Raw genomic sequence first — 26,129 nt, forward strand, 5'->3', positions numbered from 1 at the left:
CTGCAGGTGTTGCGAAAAATTACTTTCTCTTGAAAACACTGAACGCACTCGTTGGTAATTCTTGTCGATTTAATTAGAGCAGCCAAAAAGGTTTTTTCACTCATAGCCAACACAGTACAGATATTGACACTGGAAGGTTTCGTGTGAGGGACTGTGGGACTTTTATTGATGATCTGCAATCATTGTCCCAAACTGCCAGGACGAGCCCGGGAGCTTAATACTGGACGCCAACTTGCTTCAGAATCTGGTCGAGAATCCCTGCCACCAGGGCGGAATCTTTATGAGTCATCCGTGGGCTTTCAAGCAGACCTGCGTAGAAACATTGATTTGTATAAAATACTTTGACGTATTAATAGAAGACTTACAAAAGTATGAGGAACATGTAAGTTGGGGGAAGACAACGGCTACATCTCCACCAATGTCTGCGGTAGAGTTACATCTTCGCTCCTGTGTAACACACTACCTATAGCGTTTAACTAAAATCTACCATTCTGCGTCACCTCGAACACGCCCCAAGATGTTCATCCTATGATCCGAAGTTCGCCCGATGGTGCCGTATACATGCACGTGTCCGCGCATAATCCGACAGTGGCCGTTTTTAGAGCCTGCGTCTTCTTTCCTTCCACACCCCTCCTTGAGCTGTGGGAAGACCTGATTACCAGCGACCATCTGGACGGCCAGCACATTCTGGCATCTAGGACATCGCTCTCCCGGTCATATGACACTTGGATTTTCAGAATAAAGAACCACTCCTACTTTATGGCTCATTAAAGTTTCGTAATACTGCTCTCCTTCCGAACTTTCTTATCGGCCGAATGAGCGGGACAAATGTTTACAATTGTGATGATGTTGCCAAAACGCGAAGAGTTGGGAACACTCAAGCAGCAAGATCCCTGGGCAATCTCCAACGGGGTTTGTGCCGGAGAGCCCGAAAGGGAGAGAGAAGTCGAGTGTGTGCAGCCTGCCCTTTCCGGCCTCATCCACCCACGCAGAGCTGGCTGGACTCCACTTGGCCGCGGACCTTCTTCTACAGAAGGGGACCCAGGTCCGAGGGGCCATCATCCTGACTGACTCCCGGTCTGCCCTCCTCCGTCTGCGAGCTGCCGACCAGCCAGGCAGCTCCAGCGTCTACGGAGAGCGATCGCTCACGGCCAAGCTTCATGCGGTGGAGGCTCAGGGGTGTCCACTGCGACTTCACTGGCTGCCATCGCACGTGGACGTCATGGGCAGCGAGGTAGCAGACGCCCTGGCCAAAGGTGCTGCTCACCAGGCAGGGGTACCGGCCTCCCGGGATGTGGTGCCATTCGACACTGCAAGGGCTACCTTGGCCTGGTGGCGGAGTCCCTTCATCCAGATGCCCGGGTGATCAGTGGTCGAACCCCACGGACCCGGCCCGCAAGCATCAGCAGAGACGCCCGGTCGCTCCTGATTCGCCTGCGGCTTAATTGCTGCAACGTGGGATCCCGCCTGCACCACCAAGGCCGCCGGGCATCCCCCACCTGCGCCGACTGCCCAGAGCACGAGACGCTTTAGCACTCACTGTGCTCTTGCCACCAGCATGACACCAGGAAGGAGGAACTATGGGCCGCCCTCCAGCGACTCGGTGCACCAAGCCACAAGCTGGAAGACTTGCTTTTCCCAACGGGTCCGGACGCCTTCCGACGGGAGGTCTTCCAGCACCTCCTCAACTTCCTGGTTGTTACAGGACTTGTGCATCGTTTGTAGCCGTCGAGCCTTGGACGAGACGAACGCTACATAGACTGTACCCCACTCACCTCCTTCCCTATCTTTCTGTCTTCCTATCCTTTGAACTCCCTTTCTCTTCCCTGGACTGGGTTGTATAAGGGTGAACTCCCCATTGAGTTCAGCAATACCCCAGTTCTTTTCTCTTCCCCGCCTTCTTAATAAATCACCACCGCCCCACCCTCTGCTGCAACGGGTGCGGGTGTAAGCAGTCCAATCATTGAAGACGCCGGTGCTGGGCGGGACGACCAGTTCGGGACACGGCAGGACAGGCTTGGCATCCCGCTCGGTGTCAGGTGTGGGCGTGACCCTCCGTTCTAGCTTACGGGCGCCCTGTGGTCCTCGGAGCTCCCGGGCAGCCCCCGGGGAGCGGGCCCACATTACCCTCGCAAGCGAGGTCGACAACGAGGGACAGCGCTACGAAATGCGAGGTGACGCAGCCGCGCCGACAGTCCCCGGCCGCATCACAAGCCCCGTGTAGGATGTTTCATTTTCCCGTGCCTATTTAGTTCTGCTTTTGCGGGGATCGACCCGTACATTGCTATCGTCCCTTTTGTGGTAGATCTCAATGTCCATATCCGTCCTTTGTTCTTACAAAATAACCGCCTGTGTTCGCTCATGTCGGACTCCCTGTCTCCAATACTCCAAGAAACCTAACGTGGCCCACCCTTTCACACTAATATATTGATGCGAGGTAAAGCTGTATTCGCCATGGTGTATAAAATACGATACTCATTCAGAGGCTAGTTATTACGAACCACGGTGGAAGAGAGCACCGCGCAAGCCAGGGAACGAACGCGTTTCAACGTCAGCGTCCTCTTCATCTCCCTTCTTGATGATGATTCCGGCTAGCACAGTACATGTATACCGTCCTCTTTGCGGGGAATTTAATTATTGCCCCGTAACACAACCACCCGGGGAGCGCCGTCTCGGTGCTTGTCACGGTAAAGCTGTAGGTTGCGAGGGGTACGGCTTAAGACGCGCGACGTGGACGACGTCCGTTTGTGGACAGCGGGGTGAGTCGGACGGGACCAGCGGGGCGATTTCATAATTGACCTCAGTCAGTTAGAGTACGACACGGTAGGGGCCCTAGTACCTGGCTAGAAGATTTTCTGAACGCCCTACGCGGCGTGCTGGCACGTCTCCCGGTAAACGTTTCAGTCGCAGAAATAATAATTGCGCTTATTTAGTGCTCCATAATTTCAGTTGCGGTTATCCTGTTTGACGTTCAACCATCAGTAGACAGATATTAAAGTGACGTACACTGGAGTGTTTTGTTTAAGAATGACCTGGACAGTTGAAGGATTCCTGCAAAATATATCAGATACCTATACAGTCAAACCTTATAATCAGATATTTTTAAAAGTTCACTTGCTTCGAACTGTAGAGGAGTTTCGAAATTCACTCTTCTGATAGCAAACAATTAAGGCCAATTTGCGTAACTCAATATATGGAGTCACACGTCGATCTTGTTATCACTGCAGTAATTATTCCGAAACAGCTTTAAATGTACTACAGTCAAATCTCGATATAACGGATCACGCGGGACCGCCCAAAATCTTATTTTGAAGTATCGTTGTAATGAAAAAATTTCCCCGCATTTCCCCGAGGGGAAGAATGTGAAAGTGCGAATGCAGGAGTTGAATTTGCGCGGTTCGGTAATGTTCGCGATAGAGAGATCACACACACACACACAACTACAAAGACAGAAAGATGCATTTATTCACAGACACCTATTTGTGTTGTCGTTGTACTTGATTGCTAGAGCGGATCTCAGCTTTGAAATTTCGTGTCAGTACTCCTTTAAGCGGGTGCATTAGCCCTTCTCACGCCCGATTCCTGGCCAATCCCCCACGTGGGTATGTGCCATGCACAGACACCTATTTGTGTTGTCGTTGTACTTGATTGCTAGAGCGGATCTCAGCTTTGAAATTTCGTGTCAGTACTCCTTTAAGCGGGTGCATTAGCCCTTCTCACGCCCGATTCCTGGCCAATCCCCCACATGGGTATGAGCCATGTCAGCGGCCAGGCAGCGCGCGCCCATCTCCCCCCGTTGCCAAGGAAGACGAGGAGATTCCTGGCCAATCCCCCACGTGGGTATGTGCCATGTCAGCGGCCAGGCAGCGCGCGCCCATCTCCCCCCGTTGCCAAGGAAGACGAGGAGCGCGCGCAACCGCAGCTGTTGCTATGTGGACGGACGGCGGTCAACGGAATTCAGGGTCGCTTATAAAGTGCATTCGCACTTAAAACTGGCGGTTATAAGCCGGTGCTCAAACTAGGAATAAAAATGACGTACGCTAGCAGTAGACGCGTAGGGAGACAGGCAAAACTTTCAAATAAAAATGCTCCGATCACTATGAAGAAATACGTTATTTTCTTCTGGTGGGAGCAGCACGCACGACCGATTAGAAATGTCTCTACATATTCCTCCTTGCACAATACCTCATCGGGTACGCTATTGCACCGAGCAATGAATGTGCGGAATTTGTTTAGGTGCACTAAAACATTATTGTGATGATGATAATGATGATGATAGTGATGATCGTGGTGGTGGGGGTGGTGGTGGTAGTGGTGGTGGTGGTGAATACCCTCGGTGAATGGCACATACCCAACGGCCAAACATGAGGGGTATGAAGAAAGGTGTTATTTATTTACAGGATCCCGTAAATAGTAAATTTCGAGAGGAATGTCCGATGCGATCTCATCTTCTTCTGTGTTCGGTGAACTAGAGCCGCCTTCCTTCGCGCCGCCATCGTCACGAAAGCTAATGACGGCTCTCGCTACTTCTTCCCTTTGTCGCTAGCTGCATTGATCTTTAGATCTCGCATGAACCTCGTAGCAAAATCACCCATAACAAAGAAATACCTGCCAACGCACGTAATTAGCGTCAAGATTGACAGACCGGCCACCGAAACCCAGAACAATGAGAGAAAAAAGAGGCAAACCCTTCTATAGAGGCGTACTAGGTTACTGCACACTAAAACACAGCTTTATGATGGTGCGAACTGTTGGCACTCGACTTGGTGACGATTATAGCTACTGCACACTGGGAATACACAGTGAAACGGCGGTTTCTGTTTCACGCGATAGCTGCGGCGCGGTTACTTTTAGCTGAATTTTATTAGCTGTGTTCCTTATTATAATGGTGAAAATAAATTACGTGTGTAATTCTGAAGTACGCGCTACATGGAAATTCGCAGTTCTGAAACATTTTTACATAGAATATACAAGCATTCTGCGGGGATTCCTAAAATACTCGTAGATTTGAAAATTTTGGTAATGTGGCGTTCGTAGTAACGAGATCTGACTGTATTTAGAAAACGTATTCCATAATCGGTATTTATTTCAACAATTGCTGAAATGCCAGCCCCTTCGTGCGTGCAGCACGTTTAGCTCGATTTCCATTGTTCCGCAACAGTGTTAAAATAAATTTACTGGTTAATTCATATTTATAACAGACATCTAAATCCACCTGCATGAGAAAAATTGGAACAAAAAGAACTGATGCTTACTGTATACCCTAAGGCTAAATTTGTGCACAGTGTAAACTGCAGTCTTCTCGATCACGGCGCACATCTTCTGCGTCTCAGGAAGTGATCGCATGATCAGCGAACGCACGGCGGCCCGCGCTACTCTGCCGTTATCTCGCAGTGCGTCGCCGCTGGGATCATGTTGTTGAAAATCGTGTTTGAACATGCCGCGTAAAAGTCACGTGGTTCGGACGAGCCACGAACGCATGCGAAGCGTCTAGCGAAAGTGGGAGTGGGAGGGTGCTCCACGGCGGCGACGCACGGCGAAAGTGTGAGTTGGAGGCAGTGAGAGAGATTACGCTGTAACAGCGCGCGCCGCCTTCCCCCTCGCACTTGTGCCCGACGCTACATCTCCGTTTTCGTTCTGCGCTCGGGGCCTCGTTCGCTTGCTCGGTTACGCGCATATCGACGCCGCTGCCGTAAAAGCATGGTACCGCGCACCAAAGCGCTCCGCACTAAAATTTCCGGCTAGCAGTCAGTGGGCATCCTCGATTTTCCAGTCCTGGAAGGTCCGCGGGCAGTCCGAGGACTGCCTTCGGACCGGAAGTCCCTTACGAATGCATGTGAAAATCAAACGCCGGATTGCTTGCTGGTCAGTCCGCGGACGATCCGGGACTGAAAATCGAGGAGGCCCAGTGTTGAATTTAAGAACGCTCTACAGTGCGTGGGATCACTTGGTTCTTTCTTAACCCATATTGTGTTCTCCCCGTACCTAGGACTAACGATATCTCTCTTATTTTTTTACGGACAACTCACCTTCCAGAAGTGGGGAGTAGCGTATCAGACATAGCCTATTTCCCAAAATTGCAAAAGTGAGCCAGCGGTTCCGAAGTTTATGTTTGCTTTAGGTTCTGTTTACTTAAAAGATTTTTTGGGGTGTTTAGACTGCATGTCTGTTTTTGAGAATCAAATGCATTGCTGAAATATTCGTAAGGGTATCAAGCAGCAGGTTCATAAGGAACTACGTTTCTTAATAGTGGGGGCGTACTTATACAAGAAAAACATTCCCAATGCGCCAGGCGCTGACGTTCACCGGAATGGGGGTGCCCATGGCCCCCAAGCCCCGCCCAAAATTTCCAAGCTCTGGGCAAGACAAGGGCCACTAACTCTGCCTATAAACGAAAAAAAGAATGTTGATAAATATTTTTACGGCGGTGGCTACGCACAAAGCTTATGCTGCTTCGATGTCTGCTTTCATTACAATAATCAGCGTCTTCGCAAAGTGTGTAAAGAAGAAAAAATGAATAAAGAAATTTATAGAATATTCCACGCACCTCTGAAAAACCATAGAAGAGAAACCTGCACTGCCCTCACGCGACACGATATCCATCTGTTAAGATCTTGAAGCTGGGGGCAGGGCATGCGCAGTCTGGCGCAGGCAAATGGCACGAACCTGTTTCCACTACTGGTCGCTAGGTATGTGTCCTGTTCCCCCGACTAACAAAAAAGAAAATATGCCTTAGCACGTTCAAGTGCCTCCCAATTATGTTCAGTGGAACAAGCAAATGCCAGAAAGGGTTTTTTTCTTCTAACAATCCGACTGCACTGTAAAATGTTATCGGCATTCGCTGCATGTGCTTCCGACTGTGTGAGTATGACACTCTGAAAGCACTTCCAGCTTCCAGATTGCTCTGGTTTACTCAGAACTTGCGAACTCCGAACAAACAGTTTTTTCTTTAACTCCTTTGAGGAAATCGAACATCCAGCAATCGATCCCTTCCTTAGCGCTCAATAGCACGAGAAGATTGCGTTCACCGTGATACTTTTGTTTTGAAAGAATTAGCATGTTACGATGCATGCATGCATACATACATACATACATACATACATACATACATACATACATACGTACGTACGTACGTGCATACATACATACATACATGCATACGTACGTACATACATACATACATACATACATACGTACGTACGTACGTACGTGCATACATACATACATACATACATACATACATACATACATACATACATACATACATACATACATACATGCATGCATGCATACATACATACATACATACATACATACATACATACATACATACATACATACATACGTACATACATACATACGTACGTACATACATACATACGTACATACATACATACATACATACATACATACATACATACATACATACATGCATGCATGCGTACATGCATGCATGCGTACATACATACATACATACATACACACGTACTGCTCCCCGCTGCGGTGGCTCAGTGGCTGAGGCGTTGCGCTGCTGAGAACGAGGTCGCGGGTTCGATTGCCGGCCGCGGCGGCCGCTTTTCTGATGTAGGCGAAGAGCAAAAACGCCCGTGTGTACGAGGTTTCAGCGCACGTTAAAGATCGCCAGGTGGTCAAAATTAAGCCGGAGCCCTCTACTACGGCGCGCCTCATCGTCTACGTTGCGTCGGCGCGTTAAACCCTAGAATAAATCAATCAACATACATACCGCCGGTAACAAAATATAGCGGACCAAGGGAGCGATGCGCGATAACTATCGGCGCGACGCCTTCCGGCCGAGCGCCTGCTGTCGAGATAGCTGAAGGCGCATGCGTGTTCCAGTCATATCAATTTATGTAAGTTTTCTCGATATCAGCCGCAGCGCTTTGTTTCTCTTGAATGTGGCACCCGGCGGCGCGGTGCTCCGAGCGAGCGGCACGATTTTTGGCAGCCGCCGAAAGCGTGTGGCATGCGCTTACGCGCGCAACGGCGCCGCTCATCTTTGCGATATGATGTCAGGCGCTCCTTTTATTGCCATCTTATTGGCTGTACAGAAAACTGGCGTTTAAGCAAGTCAGTGATCAAGATTCAACGCTCCCAAGTACTGGGACGTCGTAACTACGACTCTTCTGCACGACGTCCTGAATAGCCCATTCTTGGACGGGTGTTCCTTTTTCATCAAGGCCGATGCCCTGTCCATACAGCGCGAGCAATGAGCGCTCTCCTGGAGGATCACGCGTAACTTCAGCTGTGGTGGCCTCCGTGCGGGGAAGGCCTGAACCACATCAAAAATGTCTAAAGAATACTGAAAATGCACCTCGCCCAAAGAAATGACTGTGGCAGCACGGCTGGCGAGCTGTGAATGCAATTGCAGAGGAAGGGAACGCCTTCGCTCCCGTCCAGAAATTGTAGTCTCTTTACGAATCGCTTCCCCCAAGCATTCGCGAGGTGATAGACAATGACGACAAGTTAGCACACCTAATAGGCTTGTAGAACACCACTCGCTGTATCGCCTATTTATGAAGCGAATAAACCATCCAGTTGCTTTCAGTGCTTCATATCAACTGCATTTTCGTCACATAGCAACCAACAGTGGTTCGTTATCACAAACTTGTTTGAACGACAGTTTTATGTAGTCAGTGAGATGGCCATAAAAGGAGCTCCCGACAACATATCGCAAAGATGAACGGTGCCGTTGCGCACGTAAGCGCATGCCACGCGCTATCGGCCACGGCCAGAAATCGTGCCGCTCGCTCGGAACACCCTGCACGGCGCCGCCGGCAAGAAACGAAGCGCTGCGGCCAACATCTAGAAAACTGACATGAATTGCGGAAAAATTGGAAGCCGATGCTCCACTTAATCTCTCGTCTCTCAAACAAATTTGGCGGTGCTCACCAATCGGTGTGCCTCACGCTCTGTCGGGCGGCAGCGGTCGGTCGTCTGACTTATGGCGCTCCGGCCAACAGCCTGTCCTCGACTCATAAGAAACATTTAGCGGTCCTTTATCGGGCCATGCTCCGCACCATCACTGGACTTCCTAGGCATACCCGCATCGATGCTCTTGAACGGGCTGCTCCAACGCCTCCCATGGAAGAGCTCCTCGCGGAAACTGTCGGAAAACATGACCTTAGGCGGACATTAACGCCACAGGGGACTGCACTCTCCGCCTGGGACCTGCGCATTCTTCCGACGCTTCCCTCGGCCTCACCACCGCCACCCCCTTGGTCACTCCCGCCTGTCACAGTGGCTCATCAGCGAACTGGTATCCCCCGTACCCGACCAGTTGCCCATGAGAAAGCCCTTCAGCGCGTCCTTGCGACAAAATTGCCAGATGAAGTGGACATTTACACGGACACCAGCCTTTCGCCTTCCCATATGGGTCTGGCCTGGCGCTGCCCAGCTCGGCCGGACTTGGATGGCTCTGTCATTCGGCCAGGATACCACTCGTCTCCCTTGGAAGCAGAACTTCAGAGCATTCTCTGCGCATTGGATCACCTGACCTACAGTATTGCAACGCCTCCCCCTCCACGTTTTCGGATCCTCACGGACTCCCATCAGGCACTTCAAGAACTCCGCAAGCCCTTCAGTGATCATCCAACTGTTCACGAAATCCAACACGTGATCGCCATTTTGGCTCGCAATGGGACCACTGCCCGATTGGCATGGGTGCCGGGTCACACGGACTCGGATGGGGGCAACCAGGCTGCACACGATGCAGCAAGGGAGTGTCTCACTAGTACCCCTCCCCTGGACGACGACGCGTCGCGCCCCTCTCCTGACCCCCGCCTTCAACTTGAACGCGCACGCCATGCTCGGAAGGTACGCCTTGCGTCCGTTAATCCCGCTGGCTACCTGGTTCTGGCTCCTCCGATGCCTCGCTCTGCGGAAGTCTTCATCAACAAAACTATTGCTAACGCAGCCCTCACACCCCACATCATGAGAAAATGGATTCACCCGGCAAGATCTCCACCTCCTTACTGCCCCTACTGTCAAACGTTAGTGTTCGCCACCCTCAACCACTTATCTGGCACTGCGCCGAATTTTCTTTGTACCGACCAATATCGTCAACGCTTTGCCACGTGATTCCTCTCAAGACGAGCCCCCCTTCGAAAACGCTAATTTTCTCTCAGCCCTTGGGGTGTTCGGCCTAGAGAGTGGTCTCTCGATATTAGTGTAAACCGGGGCCTACCCCGGCCGTAAAAGTTGACTTGACTGCACTCACATGATCCCAATAACCCTAGCCTGCCTATGCTGACGGCAGTGATCTCTTCTAAGGCGTTCAAGGACTCACCATTTGTGCTACTCGGTTACTCCTCCCTGCCTCTTCCCCCTCTTCCCTTATTATGGCCGCATGGCCTTCCCTTTGAAATAAAGGATTACAACAACAACAACATGCATTGATTGGACTGGAACACGCATGCGCCCTCGGCTATCTCGACAGCAGGCGCTGAGCCCGAAGGTGTCGCGCCGATAGTTACCGGGTTTATTTTGTTACCGGGATAGTTACCAGGTTTATTTTGTGACGGACAGTACGTACGAACGCACGTACGTACGTACAGACACGTGTCTGTACGTACACAGACACGCGTACACAGACACGTGTCTGTACGTACACAAACACAGCCTACATTACGCGTGAAATTGTTTTCGTTACAGAAGTACGAGAGCTATAAAGCTTACTGGTAATGTAACGTACACTTAGTGTGGCCAGAAAAATTATCCCAATGAACTGCGCCCAAGGGTTTTCAAGTGAATGGCAATCAGTTATCCCGCGCAGTATTCGCTTCAATTATTTTCTAATGAAGGTGTCACAACAAAATGAAGTCAGGAACAGCAGAAGAAAACTGGACAAGGAAAGCAAAGCCTTCCGCCTGCTCCATTTTTTCCGCTATTACCCGCCGCGGTGGCTCAGTGGCTAAGGCGTTGCGCTGTTGAGCACGAGGTCGCGGGTTCGATTCCCGGCCGCGGCGGCCGCTTTTCTGAGGGAGGCGAAAAGCAAAAACGCGCGTGGGTACGAGATTTCGGCGCACGTTAAAAAACCCCAGGTGGTCTAAATTAATCCGGAGCCCTCCACTACGGCGCGCCTCATCGCCTGCGTTGCGTCAGCGCGTTAAACCCTACAATCAATCAAATCATCATTCTTACGCTATTACCAGGTTTCTGCACGGCAGCCACACTCACCTTCGCGCAAGCACCGTCGTACTTCTTCCGCCTCGTAGCGCATGCCAGTTGAGTTAACGAAGTTCAGGCGGCTGGGCCCACGCGGCAAAGGTGAGTCGACCTTCCCGCTCGGCATCTCGATGCACGTAGTCGCGTGGAAAGGTGGATGCAACTTGAGAGAAAGGAATTTAAGCAAAGAATTCCTGGGCGGTTTAAAAGCACATGGTTCCGACTGAAAGGTAAAATGACGCTGTACCTATACAAGGCATGTACAGAGGTCTTCCACAAGCAGACAGCAGTTGCCTTCATGGTATAATGTATTTTTAACAGCTGGTTGTGCTTTCAGTTGTTTTAATACTATACTTCCTAGTTCCTTGCGACGCCACTAAATTTGGAATTTTTGGCCCTGATATAAGATTTTACAGACCTTTTTGTGTTGGTTAAGAATTCAGATGGTAAGTAGATACTCGGTTCTAGAGATTTGTAGAAGACCTCTGTTATGACCAGGATTTCGAAATTTCTCGTAGTGACACACACAGTGGAACATTCCGGTGCAGGCAGATGTTGAACATTTGAGTTATGCTGAAATGTAAGAAATTTAAATGCGAGCTATGTTGACCCTAAAGTATATTTGGAGGCAGGCAGGCACATCGACTAACTTGCCTTCAAAGTCGCGACAAGCAAGGGTCAAGGTTTGTCGCTTGAATCGCACTTGCGGTCATGGGCGTCTCAAAGGTCACATTTCTGCCAACACCCGTCTTTCTTTGTTAACATGAAGAATGAACCTATAGTGCCTACAAATAATATGCACAGTAAGTCTACTGCAATAGGCCGAACAAAGTTGGGTGGGTATCTTTTCCCCATTTCCTGCCTGTGCATGACCGCATCTCCCGAATGCCGAGGTGAAATAATTCGTATTTCTCATGCGTAGCGTAAACTTCGAGCGAATCTCCTACCAGACGCAAAAGGGAACCGAAACTGCAATGAAAAATGCATAGCGACAGAGCAGGTGCAGATACTTTACGATTTTCGAAATGAAGGCACATTCTGATAATCGTCCACCTTTGGTTCGAAAAATATTGGCACAAAAATCGTATCCTCAGTTATGACACTTTAGACTCTACGATCTAGCACGAGGCTGATGTGGGCTATTTAGTTAGTTTGAGGTAGATACGGGTAGAGGCGCGAAATCGTAGACCCAGAGACAGGACGCTTACCTTTCTTGTCTTGCGCATTTGGCCCCTTAAGTAGAATATCATAACCAACGAAGCAAATAACCTATACGTCACATTATGCAGCCCTTTACCATTTGCTTGCTATAATTCAGTGCCGGACGTTCCTCGAACATTATGTCACATGCTGCATACGAACAGGTGATTCATATTTGTGGGCATAACGGCTACTTAAGCAGTACTCTAATTAGGCCTCACGGCCACCGCTACATTTCGTTGTTGAAAAATTATCGTTTTCTAGTCAGTTCAGAAAACGGGCTATGCGGGTTCCCAACAGTCCACATACTTATTCAGCCCCGTATCAGAGGCCGTCAACTACCAGCACACCTGAAAAGAGTTTGGTTTAAACGTAATATAAGTACAAGAAACTCCACTACGCACGTATTTAAATACTATCTTCATATTTTAATGACACCATTTTAGGGACATGTAAGTTCAATGAGCGGTGAAATGTAAACTTTGGCGTAACCAAAAATGGTTAATTAATTAGATTTCGGCCTTTCGTAAATAAAGAAGTACATCAATGAACGATTCCTTTTCTTGCGTTCATAAATATAGCGATGCACATCACGCACGAACCAGTATGTATATTATACCAGAACTAGTATTTCTTACACATAACATTGCCCTCTTTTTATGTCTCAGCATCATTTTTTTTTAATTCAAGAAGAGTAGGAAAGAAGTCGAATTCTAACGGCTTTTTTTACAAAGCTGCTACAATGGTTATATAACTTAGGGGGAAAACGTTTCATCTTTGTTTTCTGTGCTTCGGGAAAATTTCGAAAAGTTCAATGTTTCACTGGAAAATTTATTAGCTGTAGGGACTTATATATCATAGCGGCTTGAAATTTAATTGTGCCATATTGTATACGCGGTGATTCCTCGTCAGTGACAACAGAGTAATGCTTGCATTCACAACAACAGCGTAAGGAACACCATGAGATCCTTGAATCAAAGTATACGCCTCGAGCTTCGCGATCGCTGCGCCGCCTGCCGCCACTTCTCCGCGGCGTTGACGGGATTTGCGCTGCGGGGCTGATAGGGGCTCGTGCAGTGTTTTGGTTCTGTTTCGCTTCTTTTCGCTTTTCCGCGCCATAAAAAAACTTGTTATGGTGACGTCTATAGGCAAGAGTACGTTTAAGTCACTTAAAAAGCAGCTGCGTCTTCGTAGAGTACGCGATCGCCTGCAAGAGCTACCGGGGGACGCGGTTCTGCGCGCTTCGTCGCCGCTTTTCCGGGCGTCGGCGACGGCAGCAACATATCACCCATGTCACCTCCAAAACATCAGGCACAAATGAATTCTACTGTCGCCTCGTTTAGACCTGATACTGGAACAATGAGAGTTTGGCTTCATTTTGCAGCGTGGACAACGAATGCGGCTTCGTTTCGAATATATACGTCGCAGAAAAATATGTTTCATGGATGTGATTACCCAAACCCGGACAATAACTTATGCCTTCTATAAGAATATAAACCATGCTTAAGTATATTCCAAGCCTGTGCGTCGTTAAATATGTGCCTACACACGCCATATAGCAAGAACCATGGCAAGTTAATGAAACCACGGAAAAATAAATGCTGTGCAAGTGCGGAATTAAGAAACATAATAGCTCTAACGGAAACAACAAAAAAAAACAGTGCAGCTCCTGACATGCTGAAGACGTTCGTCGTAACTTAAGCCAGGTAGGGTTCACTAGACCAACTACACGCGAAATGTACTGCTATTTCGCGAGACACTGGTGGGGGGGGGGACGCTGTGTACAAATGCGGAGCGGAATCGAGCAATGCACATTTTAGTAATCACACACACAAATCTCGCGTTCACTTTCCTTTTGTTTTTCTACGTCAACGAAGAGCTGATCGTACGGCGGACGCATTTTTGGAAGTATACAGGGTAGGCTGTTCAACAAGCGATGAAAGGTGTCGTTGGAAGAGTGTGGTATGTGATAAGGCACTCTGACATCAGTTTCTGCTTTATTCTGGAGGTACCCTGTGTCATATGACGATATTTCGAAGGAGCATTTAGTCTAGGACGCGGATTATATTCTAAGCCCGTCTCCGCGCTGCTCGCAGAAGATATATGTAGCAGATGTATGTTTGTGGGCGCTCACCTCACGACAAAAAGACTCTGTCGTGTGCTCATCCCCGAGTATAATTATGCATTGTCCATCGTACTTTGGTTGAGTATTCCTGAAATTAACACAGACTGGCTTGTAAATGGGGGTGATCAATATCTGAGGTATAATATTGGGAAACGTAACTGGCGTGCTGTCAGGTATGAGTGCTCCGCTGATTATGTAAGCGCACAAAAGCGATTTAAATCGTAGTGTATAGCCGTAGCATGAACATCTGAGGAACCGGTGGTTATGGAGACACGGCTAGTAAATTCAGGTCAGTGTAACTACAATCGGCTCCATCATACGCCGGTTCCGCGACGCTGGCCTGTGACACACACCTGGCGCTTATACAGACCGAATATACCACACTAAGATCGCGTCAGAAACATTTACGCTCTCGTAAACACACCCCATATGCGAACAGAGTGACTGCTCCACATAAACATGGATATCAAACGCCCGCAAACTGTAAATATCAGTCGTAAACGTGCCGCAAAAGCAGCGGCGGCACTGGGGAGCGGGGCGCGGACTCCCGCGGCTGCTTTCGAAACGGGCCGCTAGGGGGATTTCAGTGGCGCCCCTACAGGCCGCGCTCGAGGCGTATACACCTGCCGAAGGATTCTAATCTGGGGTTCAGCAACTGAAACAGAACGGGAAACGGAATCTCATGCGAGTTAACCGAAACAGTTCTACTCACAGTAATAGTGCCTTTTGTGCCAACGATTTCTGCTTTGCAGGGCATCTTCACGAGGCCGGACACGGCAAATGTCGCCAAGCGGCCGCCATTGAACTCCATCACTACCGCCACGTGTTGGTCGACTCCTGAGACGTAGAAGGGGATACTTTGCGTAGTCGTGAAGTAATTGGTGCTAGTGAGGAGGCTTTATTGCGAGTTATACCAAAGTTTTGGCAAGTCGCGTTTAATAAGAACCGTATGTCCACGCTTTTGATTTAAACATCAATAGAAACATGCAGTACAAGTAAAAATTAGGCAATCACGTCAAACTATCGCGATCACTCGGCTAGTTCCAAATGTTGATCATACAGTTTGCAAAAACCAAGACAGTTACTACGTCCCCTACCGTTCGTCATAATGTAGCGAATGCGAAATATTTGTCTAATTGCCAAATGTGCCCACTCATTATCATCACCATCATCATTATGTGGTTCTCCTTTGCACCCTTGTTCTCCCTTGCACCCTTTTCTTCTTCCGCATGAAGACACCTTGTAATCACGCTCTCCTTTTCCCATCTTGGGCCCGTTCTTTATGCAATGACGGTTGTTGAATTCAATTTTTCTGCGCTGCTGACGTCATCGCGTGAAAGCGCGGGGCCTTGTCGTTATCGTTTTTTATGTTTTTCTCGAGCCAACACTTCGTGTTTCTGGATTCTCTCTTAGGTCGCCGAGTTAAACGTTTTTTTTTCTCTTCGTTCATTATTTCAAGAACAATATAACATGCATACTCGACTAGCATTATACTGGTAACCCTGGTTATGTATTTATGTGTTTCTTCAAATAGGCCTCACGTTTTCTTGGTGCTCAACATTCTTGACAAGTGTAACCAATGCTAACAGTTTTATTTATGTAGAACGCGCATGTCTACGTTTAATTTGCATTCAAGCAATATTTTACGCGTTTGTTATTCTTTGAGCATTTGGCAAATTGGTGTGCCATCTGTAGGAGATTTTGTGGGCCATGTCTTAGGCTGTGACGCCGCATTTTTACCTACCAATTTGACTAGTGCTTCGCATAAATAAGACAAAGAAAACGCCACATGCACATGAAGGCTGCTTCCATCGAATCATAGTCTGTAGACATTGCACGAGTTCTCAGCAAGTATGCAATGCACGCGTACATACCTTCCGTACCGAGCTCTCCGTGAGCGCTAACTTTTAGCGGGGTCTCGGCGCCGAAGACTTGTAAGGCAAGGCTAGTGCAGTAACAGCCAATGTCGAGAAGAACCGAGCCACCCAGCTCTTTACGGTAGACACGTTCAAAGCCCCGAATAGGGCCACCCATTGTTGAGTGAACGTAGCCCGGTTCGCCAATAAAACCGCTCTTGATAGCTTCCTCCATTTGCAGATGTGCCGGTAAGTAGCGGCTCCACAACGCCTGCGCCACAATCAGCATGCTATCATATTCGTTTTAATGGTGGCATAGACACTTTTTAAAATCGAATCTTTCTTGGGGAGGAATTTCATTAAAATACATAGTATTAGCGGGGGAAAATATTTTTATAGCAGTCACCTACCCGCTTGCCGAAATTATTCCGAACACTTTTTCAGCCAAAACGTTCACAGACTTGTGATTCATTTATCGTTCAAAAACCCTGAACGTATATCGCATCTTTTGTTTGGGCGAATTTACGCTTCCTGCACGCTTCATCATTTTATGACCGTTTGTGTTCTGAAAAAAAAAAGTCTTTCGGGGGATGACCCTCGAACGCATACAAGCGAGTTTCAGCCCTATTATTCACATTAATGTGTGGAATAACTTTTCCAGGTTTTTCATTTTGTTGCTATCACTGCACGTTGTTTTTGTTACTCTTTGCGTGGATTGTAGTTCCTTAATATGTGTATATTTGTATCATTATCTGGCGTAATAAGTCAATGGTACAGACACCGTTCAAATTATGTGACCAGCGCCACATCCACTAATAAGTGTAAAATTGAGAGTTTCAAATGAAACGAGCGCCCTTTTTAGCGTTGCTTTCTTAGCGTCTCCTAGCACCATTTAGCGCCCTACCAGTTACCTTCCTCCTCTATGTATGGTACAAAACTCTGCGTTTCAAACCCGACTACGAGCGTGAAACATGTAGTTGCGGGTAGAGCGCGCGTATAATTCGACGAGACACTTGGGCTTCGGCTGGTGGGTACACTTATAATCTGGAGATGCCAGCACGCCTTAATGCGTCTGAGGTTTTCGTTTCAAAACGACAAGCTTAATTAAGCTCCCACATGTATGCTGCCTCTTACCTCCATGAGAAACAGTTTCTTCTCTCTGGCAATCTTGCAAATCTCCTCCGTGTCCCGGCAGTTCATGGTGAGTGGCTTCTCGCACAAGACGTGCTTGCCGCTCTCAAGCAGTAGCTTCATCGTCGGGTAATGATCCGGGTGAAGAGAGCCCACATAGGCAACCTCTGTGCGTAGTAGATGCGAAATATTGCGCTGACAACCGACATTACTACTAAGGTATTTAAAGCCCCAACAAAACCTCAAGCGCTTGGAATTTCAATACTGCGTGGACTTACCGCTTTTTTTGTTTTACTACATTTCAAAGCACTCAGGGAAATATTGTGAAGCTTAGAACACAGCTTTGAGAATGCAATGCTGCCAAACCCTCGAGTCCAATGGTGCTTAGTATTTAGGAATATATAGGCATAGAATCATAGCTATCGATCTGCGTAAGCGTTACAAGCACTGAAGCAGCTTTCAACGTATGTAGACACTTTGATCAATGTACCTGAACACGGCAATTTAATGAATCGTCCATAGTTTTTGGTTGTCATCAACAGAAAAGCGCTGTTTCTGTGTGAGGAAAAATAAATAAAATAGCCGCTTCTACGACGAAACAGCCATTAAGCTGCTTGACTAGGCTTAATGTATTTTCCTAAGTGCCAGCACCCTGAACGCAACCACGCGCACACGTTGTGTGACTTTTTAGCGTTCAGGCAAATGTGAGTGAAACCACGTTGCGCTTACGAGTTCGGCCAGAATAGTGGGGTTGGCAACTTGTGACTTAGCCACTGGTTCCGCGAACTGGATTATGGGTAAAATACAAGTACGCCGTTCATTGCTCAACGTATTGCGCTACACTGGAACGTCAAAGCACACAATAACTCTCGTTGACAAGAGTCAGGCGGGTTTTTTTCTTTGTATATCCCCGTATATTTGACCATGATCACTGCAGCAAAAGATTGGCACAATTTTTCGTTTGTCTAAAACAACATAGCGAGTAGGTGTTTTCAAAGCAGGCTACCTCCAAGAACGCTATTTTTGTCAAGGAAAGATCCTTTCATTCGTTGTGGTGAATTCTTCCGTGAGGATAGTTGTTCTTAAAAGGATTGTTGTTGAAAGTTGTTGTTGAAAGTTCTTGTTGAAAGGATATAACCCCTGTCGGAAGGATTATACCGAAACTATATCTTACATATTTCGTTGCCGCGTGAACGTGGACTTGCATGCGTTTCCAACAGCTCTCCTACAACCACTTTATTGAACATTTACTGATTTAACGAGTGCGTATTGTAAGAAACATATCAGTCATCACAACGACCCTATTGGCTGTAACTGTACAAAGAGCCAAAACAAAAAACTGGCTACTACTTAGCTTGGCTAACCCTCGATATGCAAAAGCGAAACCTTGGTTTACCCTGGTTAAGCCTTGGTTTCACTTGATGAACCCTTGTTTTACCTGTAGTAATTATACTACTCGTCCAATGCCTGCCTCTGTCAAATCTGTCAAAGGTTGTGGTGCCGCGTCCGCCATTTTTTGAGCAGAACGGCTCGCCGGGCGACACCCACGGGGTGGGCACCGCCGACGGATCAAAGCCTGTAGCTGCCGCAACACGGTCGGACAAGAAGGCTGGACCTCACTCTCATTCATGAACAAGCTAGCACGCACGCGGCTAGTCACGTGGTCAGGCGCGCACCAGCTGCGGGGACGCCTGCGCCACGCCAGCAGCGGCGACAGCAGCGGCGGACGCGGCCCTCTGCGGAGCTCGGCCCGGACAGTCACGTGATGCGCAGCTGCCGTCAAATCAAGGTCAAACCACCGTGACGGCGAAACCGCTCGAGGAAATTAGTAAAGCTTTGCTTTAAAATATTTGACACGAGTTTTTAACTAGTAAGTTTGGTAGCCAAGTCGTCCCAGCAGAAACCCCAACGCAACCCTCCGTGCTCACCAACATCCGGGTCTCGCGCGAGCTCCTCGTACGTTGCGTACACTTTGCTGATGCCGTGGCGTTCACCAAACTTTTTTGCGTTTTCAAAGTTTCTTCCTGCAACAGCAACGACCTGATCAAAGACAAAAATACCCTTCGTTTAGTGCGAACACAACATAGCACTGTAGGGGACGGTCGCAAGCATCTCAAGTAAAAAAAAAACCATCCGTGGTATTTCCGCGGAGCACTATCGGTTTGGCCTTCTTACTTACCCCGAACATTACTAACTTCCAAGACATCGCGGGCGCTTAGAATCTGAACGACAAACTGTTTCTTGCCGTTAGATATTGTGAGAAAGCTGAATACCGGCTTTATAATGCCTAAACATTTTGAATATCTTCTCAATGGTCGTTGTGCCACCTGACGACCGCTCCTATTTAATAGGACCAGTGCTAGCGAAGCATGCACAATGGACCCAAACGCGGTACCGGTGACCAGCTCGGTCATCAGCACGAGATTATACAAAGCCCGATATTGGTGCCTCCTACTGGGCATTGAAACCAGCTCCAATTTTTGTAAGCTTTTAACTTCAAAATATGTCTTTTCACGAGTGCTTAGTATACCACTCGGTGGTTGCTCCGTTTAGGAGTATTCCGCAATCTATGGTGCGAACTCGTGAAACGTTTTCACGCTGTCCTCTTGCTGTTATACACAGCGGCCCGAAATGTTCTACCTAACGCAATAATAAATTACAGCCATTTAAATTGTGCGAAACAGGCAGGAAGTTCCCATTTCTAACGCCAGAAGCTTATTCTGTTCCTGACTTCATATTTTAGCCCTGCGGTTGTTCATTGATTACTGAAGTTTTCTGAAGTTGAACTGTTTGATATAGTTGCACGCAAAAGTTTGGTCTTTGAAGTGGGAACCAGTGTTAAGACGCTACACAAGGGGAGGATACAGACACGGACGGCACTGGACTTACAACTGATTTATTGGAACCGGACTCCTCTGGCTAAATTGGCTAAATACAAATTTACTTCGCTTTCACATGCGCAGAAAAGCCCCACCCTACGCAACAAGGAGGCAAGCAAGGCACAAAACTCAATCTTACACGTGTTGTAGTCGGCTAGTAAAAGCTATTTCTTTTTCGGTGACTACCACAGAGGGTTCACTGGCACATTTTTCACCCTGTTTATATATCAAGAAGGCGGCCATAATCTCCCGCTCCTACTTCGTCGCCCCACGCCCCACTATGGACACGCCTTTCAGGTCCGGGCTGCAACGGCATTGGTGCACGTGTTCCGCCATGTTGCTGCCCCTTGCAGTGTTGAGGCACGTACGGTGTTCGCGAATTCATTCATTATTACATCGGCCCGTGTGGCCGATGTACACCTTTTTGCAGGACAAAGGGATTGAATATATGACACAGTCTGCGCAATCAGCGAATCTTGTTCGATGCTGCGTTTGGCAGGTATTTTTTTTGGCTGTTTGTTATGTACACGAGCCCACAGGCCCGAGAGCTCACGCGGGGTAAAAAATACCATTTTTACACCATGTTCGCAGGCTACCCTTTTACTGTTGTGAGAAATTGCGTGAAAATAGGGCATTACTTGCACCTTGGAGCGTTCATTTCCCGGTGATTCAGGATTTGCGGGGGGCTGTTTAAATTTCCTGGACAAGGTTTCGCCCACCACATGCAAAACTGTCTCAAGGAGCCCTGTGCTAAGAAGGCGTTCGACTTGCTTGCGAAAGCTAACTTCTATCGTGTGGCAACAGCTCTTTTTCAACGCGTTGGAAAAGGATATGTTGGCAATGCTGCGTTTTACAAATTTTGAATGAGCGGACGCAAATGGTAAAAGGCCTTTCTTCGAGCGGGATTCATAGATGTTCGTCATTGCAAAAGGTTAGTCTCAAATCCAGAAACCCAATGGTGTTGTCCGGGGGTATCTCTCGCGTGAAATGTAGCTGCTTCGAGCAGTCTTTAAAAGCGGTCATGGTGTTATCAGCCACATGTAAAGGCATCTCATTAGTACTCGTTTTTAAAATAATCAAGAAATCGTCAACATATCTAGAAATTGTAATCACAGGAGTATCATCAAGGGCTTCTTGGAGCATGCGGTCAAACTTGGCTTTTTAAAAAGACATGACATAAAACAGGAGCAAGTCAGGAACCTATACAGATGCCTTTCCTTTGTACGAACAAGGAATCAGCGAATTTCACTACCGTAGATGAGAGATACACGTTTAAAAGCTTAAGAAATGTCTCCGTTGATAAGCCGCAGCTATTTTGAAAGCAACCGCGCCACAAGAATCTATAAGTTCTCGCACTGCCACGAGAAGTTCGTTGTGGGGAATTGAGTAAAACAGGTCTTCGATATCGACCGAGAATGCTGCGTTGCCTCCAGCCAGTCCATCATTTAAAACTTCAACCACTCTCAGAGAGCTCTTCATTGAAAAAGGGTTCACGGGTTCCAGTAGTCCAAGCGAGCGTTACAGAAAGTTCCTAATCAGCTTCTGCCAGCCCCCTTCTTCTGCCTCAATTGCCCTGAACGGGGAATCCGGTTTGTGAGTCTTGCCACCAAAGAACACTTACAGGACGTTTTCCTGGCTTTTCCTAACTTCTTTCTCGAAGTTGGATAGGTTGGGTTTGTTTAAAAGCTAGAGGGCTTTGTGCTTTTGCCTTCTGCAATTTTACACTTACAGGCCTGAAATGTTTGCGCATCACCTCAGAGGCTTTTTCAGAAAATGAGGTAGACGGAAGTACGACGAACACACCTTCTTTGACCGCTTGTAGTAGGCTGAGCCGATGGACTCGAAAGTGCGTCACCACTCGCCCTAAATCCAGTTTGTGTCCACGCCTTTTGTCCCAAGTGTTGCTCAGAGAGTGCACACCTTCTGATACACACCCTGCTTTTTCTTGGCAACGTACCTTGTCGTCCACGCAGTGTACAATCTCCAGAAGCTGAGGCTTCTTCGCTTAAGGCTCAATGCTGAACTTTGGGCCTAGCTTCAATATGCCTTCGATGCCACTTGGGACTGTTGTGCCTTCAAGGCATGTTACTCCGGTGCCTGAGGGTCCGTTCTTGTGTTTCCTTGAAAGTCTTCGACGAACCTGGTTCCCCCTTCAAAGACTATGAACCAACTGGCCCAGCCTTTACCTTACCTTACCTTAGTACCTTATATCTTACTACAATGTTCGATCTTTAGATTTCATTAGGTTCTTCCTCAAATATTCTCGCGCCCCGAATTTGGAAAAGCTCTAAAAATTGTGGCGGTTGTGTTCTAGTGTTCTTGCTTTAATGTATATATTTTTTTCTCAGCAAAACCATCTTTCCTGCAAGTATTTCCTGTTTATGTCCTCGCGCTTAGCTCAACATGGTTTATTATTCTTTGGAAGTATTAGCAGATACTTGAGGTGTACTACATTTGTACATAAAATTCCAGCTGAGAACAGCAGCTCCCGTTATGAGGTGGCTAAGAATCATTGATATGTTGTCTTGTACTGGGTAGCATCCATGGGCATCGCCAGGATGTTGTCTTGAGGGGGGCAAACCTATTGTATTGAGGGGAAAGACGGAGAGAGCGAGGGTTGGGGCAATTGTTTTGGGATGGCTTGGGGGAGGGGGCGGGGAAAGTGCCACCTTCGCATCCCCCTGCCGAAGCCCATGGTAGCGTCCCTTGCAAATATACTGGCGAAAATGTCAATGCGCGTTCCACGGGCCTGAAAACATGGCCCGACACAAATTCCAAATTTGTTCTTCTGAATTCACCTGGCACGATCACTGAGCAAATGAGTTCCCTCTTTAGGAAGCGCAATCCTAATCGATTTACTCAAGCAGTTACGTGCTATGACACTGGCAACACTGAGTGATCACTACTTGGTCGTGCTGCTTGCGAATGTACGCCTCGTGAATCGACGGGCGTACGTAAAGGAGGCTTCGAGGGGGCTGTCGTCTCTCCAAACTTTTAGTTTCGGTGAAAGGACGATTGGGCGAGGACACCGACTTTATGGTCTTGGACACCGACCACAAATAAATGTTTTTATGTCGCAAGCGACGCCACAACCTACATTGGCTTCGCAGTCTGCTATTGCAAAATATGTTTATCACGTGTTACGCAGCTTCGCTAACGAATAACAGAAATGAACAAAGCAGCAGGAAGGAGATTAGGTTCAGCAAAGGGTTCACCGAAAGCTGTATGATGTGGCAATATTTGAAGGAACAATAAAGCAGGCGCTACCCAACCATAAAAGTAAAGGTCGTTCAAAAATTTATACTGCTCCTTTCTTAACAATGAACAAGCGTACTATGAACAAAAAAAACTCGTACGGGTTCCGAAGCTTCTTTCACTTTTTTTTTAACTTGGACAATGACTTTGTTACTGTTCCCTAAAGATAAATAGAGCACGCTCAGTACCTGCCCATTCTTCAGTCTCTGATTCTTGAGTTTGTTGTTTCGTCACGCTTTTTTTGCTTCCTCTCTTTTTGTGCTCTCTTTCATCTCTTCCCTGTGGGTCTAGTTCTCCTGAAGGAAATCGTGTACGTCACTGCCATTATCCTTCAGCTCCCATCACCTCAGGGTGCAGAATGGATGACACAACCATGTAGTTCGTAGGGAGGGAGTTGTAAGTCATTGTGCGACAATGGTCAAATCTCTGATCAAGTGACTTCCAGCTTCGTTTAACCTCCAATTAATCACAAAGAAATTAGCACAGTTTTATTTAGCGGGTCATTCCGAGAGATATCAAAAAATTTGTCACAGCTTCCACTAATGTGGCAAGGCTGGAGAAACTCCACAGCTGGGGAAGACCTGACTTCTCACCCCACTGACAGCGGGTACCAGGAGAGATGGAGCAGAAAGAGCAAGTCTATGCACGTTCCTCGTACTGCGAGCGGCAGCCCACGAATGTCACCCGTTATATTAACGTCCGCTAGGACGTCGTGCCCGCCGATCGAGTCAAGCCCGCTTCGTCGCCTCCCTCCGATACGTCCAGGGTTCCCGTCTCAACGATTCCTAAGCTGAACCGACCAAGACGTCACGTGGGCAACACAATGGTCTCCGTCTCTACGGGGGTGAGGTTAGGGGACGGAGCCCTGTAGCGACCAACGTGCCAGGGGGCCGCCGTGCCGAAGATGACGACAAAGGTAAGAACTCGTGACATGGCGCAAGCCGGGAAGACGCCGTGACGCTCTACCAGAAGCGGACGCTCACGTGCGTCCGCTATGTTTTTGTGTGATAAAGCAACTGCCCGATGGTCGTGCTGGGCGCCTCGGTCGGGGGAGTTTTTTTTTATCTTGTTACTTTTTGCTAACTCCAACAGAACAAGTTCAAGCTTAAACAGCTCTGTTACTAAAACTCCTCATGCCGCAAGCGGCTTTGCCCGCACTTCGCAATTAACAAAGTTAATTCCAGGCATTGCAATCATTAAAATAAAGTAATCCATGCTTAAAGCTTCATTTTCCAGCCCTTGTCCTTCCTGGTATAGCCAAACGAATATAACTGGAAAAGTTGAACCGGTCGCATTATGTCTTCTTTGCTCTGATCTTGAAATTAGTTCAAAAGGACAGGGCTCTCCCTGTCAGTGCGTCCTCTCTTACAGTAACGTCTGATCTTAGAGGAGTCGGTAGTGCAAATGAAGCATCGGCAGTGCAATGAAGCACGCAGAGTACGCATACGAGAAATACGTGTCGAATTTCGAGAAAAGTTCACTTGAAAGTGAGCGTTTCTTTTCATCTCCTCGCGTGCTGCGGCTTGCATGATGCTGTAGATAGTGACTACCATCACATCTATGGTGTGTTTTTTTTTTTTCGTTGTGCATCAATTGTGGCAGGTGTTCGCTCACCTGGTGGTCCTCTCGAGGCAGAGTGCTCAAGGCGACGACGAAGTCATTGCTGATGCGGCCCGCAGCCACAATTCCCCACTGCGTTGGAGCCATTCCACTCGCACCGGACAGACGAACTCCCCCTCAGGAATACAGTCCCACGAGGTTGGGACATTAATTATCACGTCGCTTGCGTTCGTCAAACGGTCCCTTAGCCCTAACCAGTGTACAGCCGTTCGAACACCGCTTGGCGCTTCTCTGCTTTCTCCCAGTTTCGCCTTGTCGAGAGAACAACAAGACGAAGTACGTTCTCTCCTCTATAGCAGCGTCTGAGTGTACATGAGATTCGCAGCTGGTTGTCGCTTCCGCCTCGTATCCTTCGCGAGCGAGGAACACGGTACAATGCAGCACTTCGAGCTCTATGTATGAGAAACTGTGGAAAGGGAACCGAGCGCTATCGCCGCGTCGACGAGGTTGACCTTGTGGACGACGCGGCAGAAGCTAGTCACGTTTCTGTTTTTTTTTTTTTGTGTGTGTGCATATCCAGCTTGTGTGCCGACCAGAGAAAAGCGCGTCGTTGCAGTTCTGTTTTATTTCGCCTTGGTTTTTTCAGTATTTCTATTTGTTCTTTTTCTCGCCTGTTATTTGGCGCAAATGAGTGTAATGGTATTCAATTGCCTATTAAACATCTATCCTCGCCTTTTGCTTCCCGGCTTTGAGGAGATTTTTGTCTCCAACCGCCCAATTCCGTACAATTTCATTGCGGCAATGAACATTTTTTGCATTCATTATTGGCGAAGGGGCTCTCTGAATGTGACGGGTACTTTTCGATTCAAGTGGAAGCTATGCATTCTAGTTTTCTCTGAGTGGTTGCGCATGTGCTTTAACGCGCTTGTTTAAAATGTA

At 47.9% G+C, this 26,129-nt stretch overlaps 1 protein-coding gene across 1 annotated transcript; it reads right to left on the reverse strand.

Moving 5' to 3' along the window:
* Positions 1-74: 74 nt before the first annotated feature.
* Positions 75-25,637, reverse strand: LOC144180619 (trans-1,2-dihydrobenzene-1,2-diol dehydrogenase-like). Its single transcript, XM_077708934.1, has 7 exons — positions 25,245-25,637; positions 19,425-19,536; positions 17,500-17,663; positions 16,384-16,636; positions 15,222-15,346; positions 11,197-11,347; positions 75-309 (listed from the first exon to the last, which is right to left on the reverse strand). The coding sequence occupies exons 1-7, from the start codon at positions 25,335-25,337 to the stop codon at positions 215-217; spliced, it is 993 nt and encodes a 330-aa protein (XP_077565060.1). The 5' UTR covers positions 25,338-25,637; the 3' UTR covers positions 75-214.
* Between the last annotated feature and the right edge of the window lie 492 nt (positions 25,638-26,129).

The sequence above is a fragment of the Haemaphysalis longicornis genome, unplaced genomic scaffold (genome assembly GCF_048455015.1).
Source record: "Haemaphysalis longicornis isolate Haplotype H1 unplaced genomic scaffold, Haemaphysalis longicornis Haplotype H1 scaffold_4, whole genome shotgun sequence".
NCBI classification, from domain to species: Eukaryota; Metazoa; Arthropoda; class Arachnida; order Ixodida; family Ixodidae; genus Haemaphysalis; species Haemaphysalis longicornis.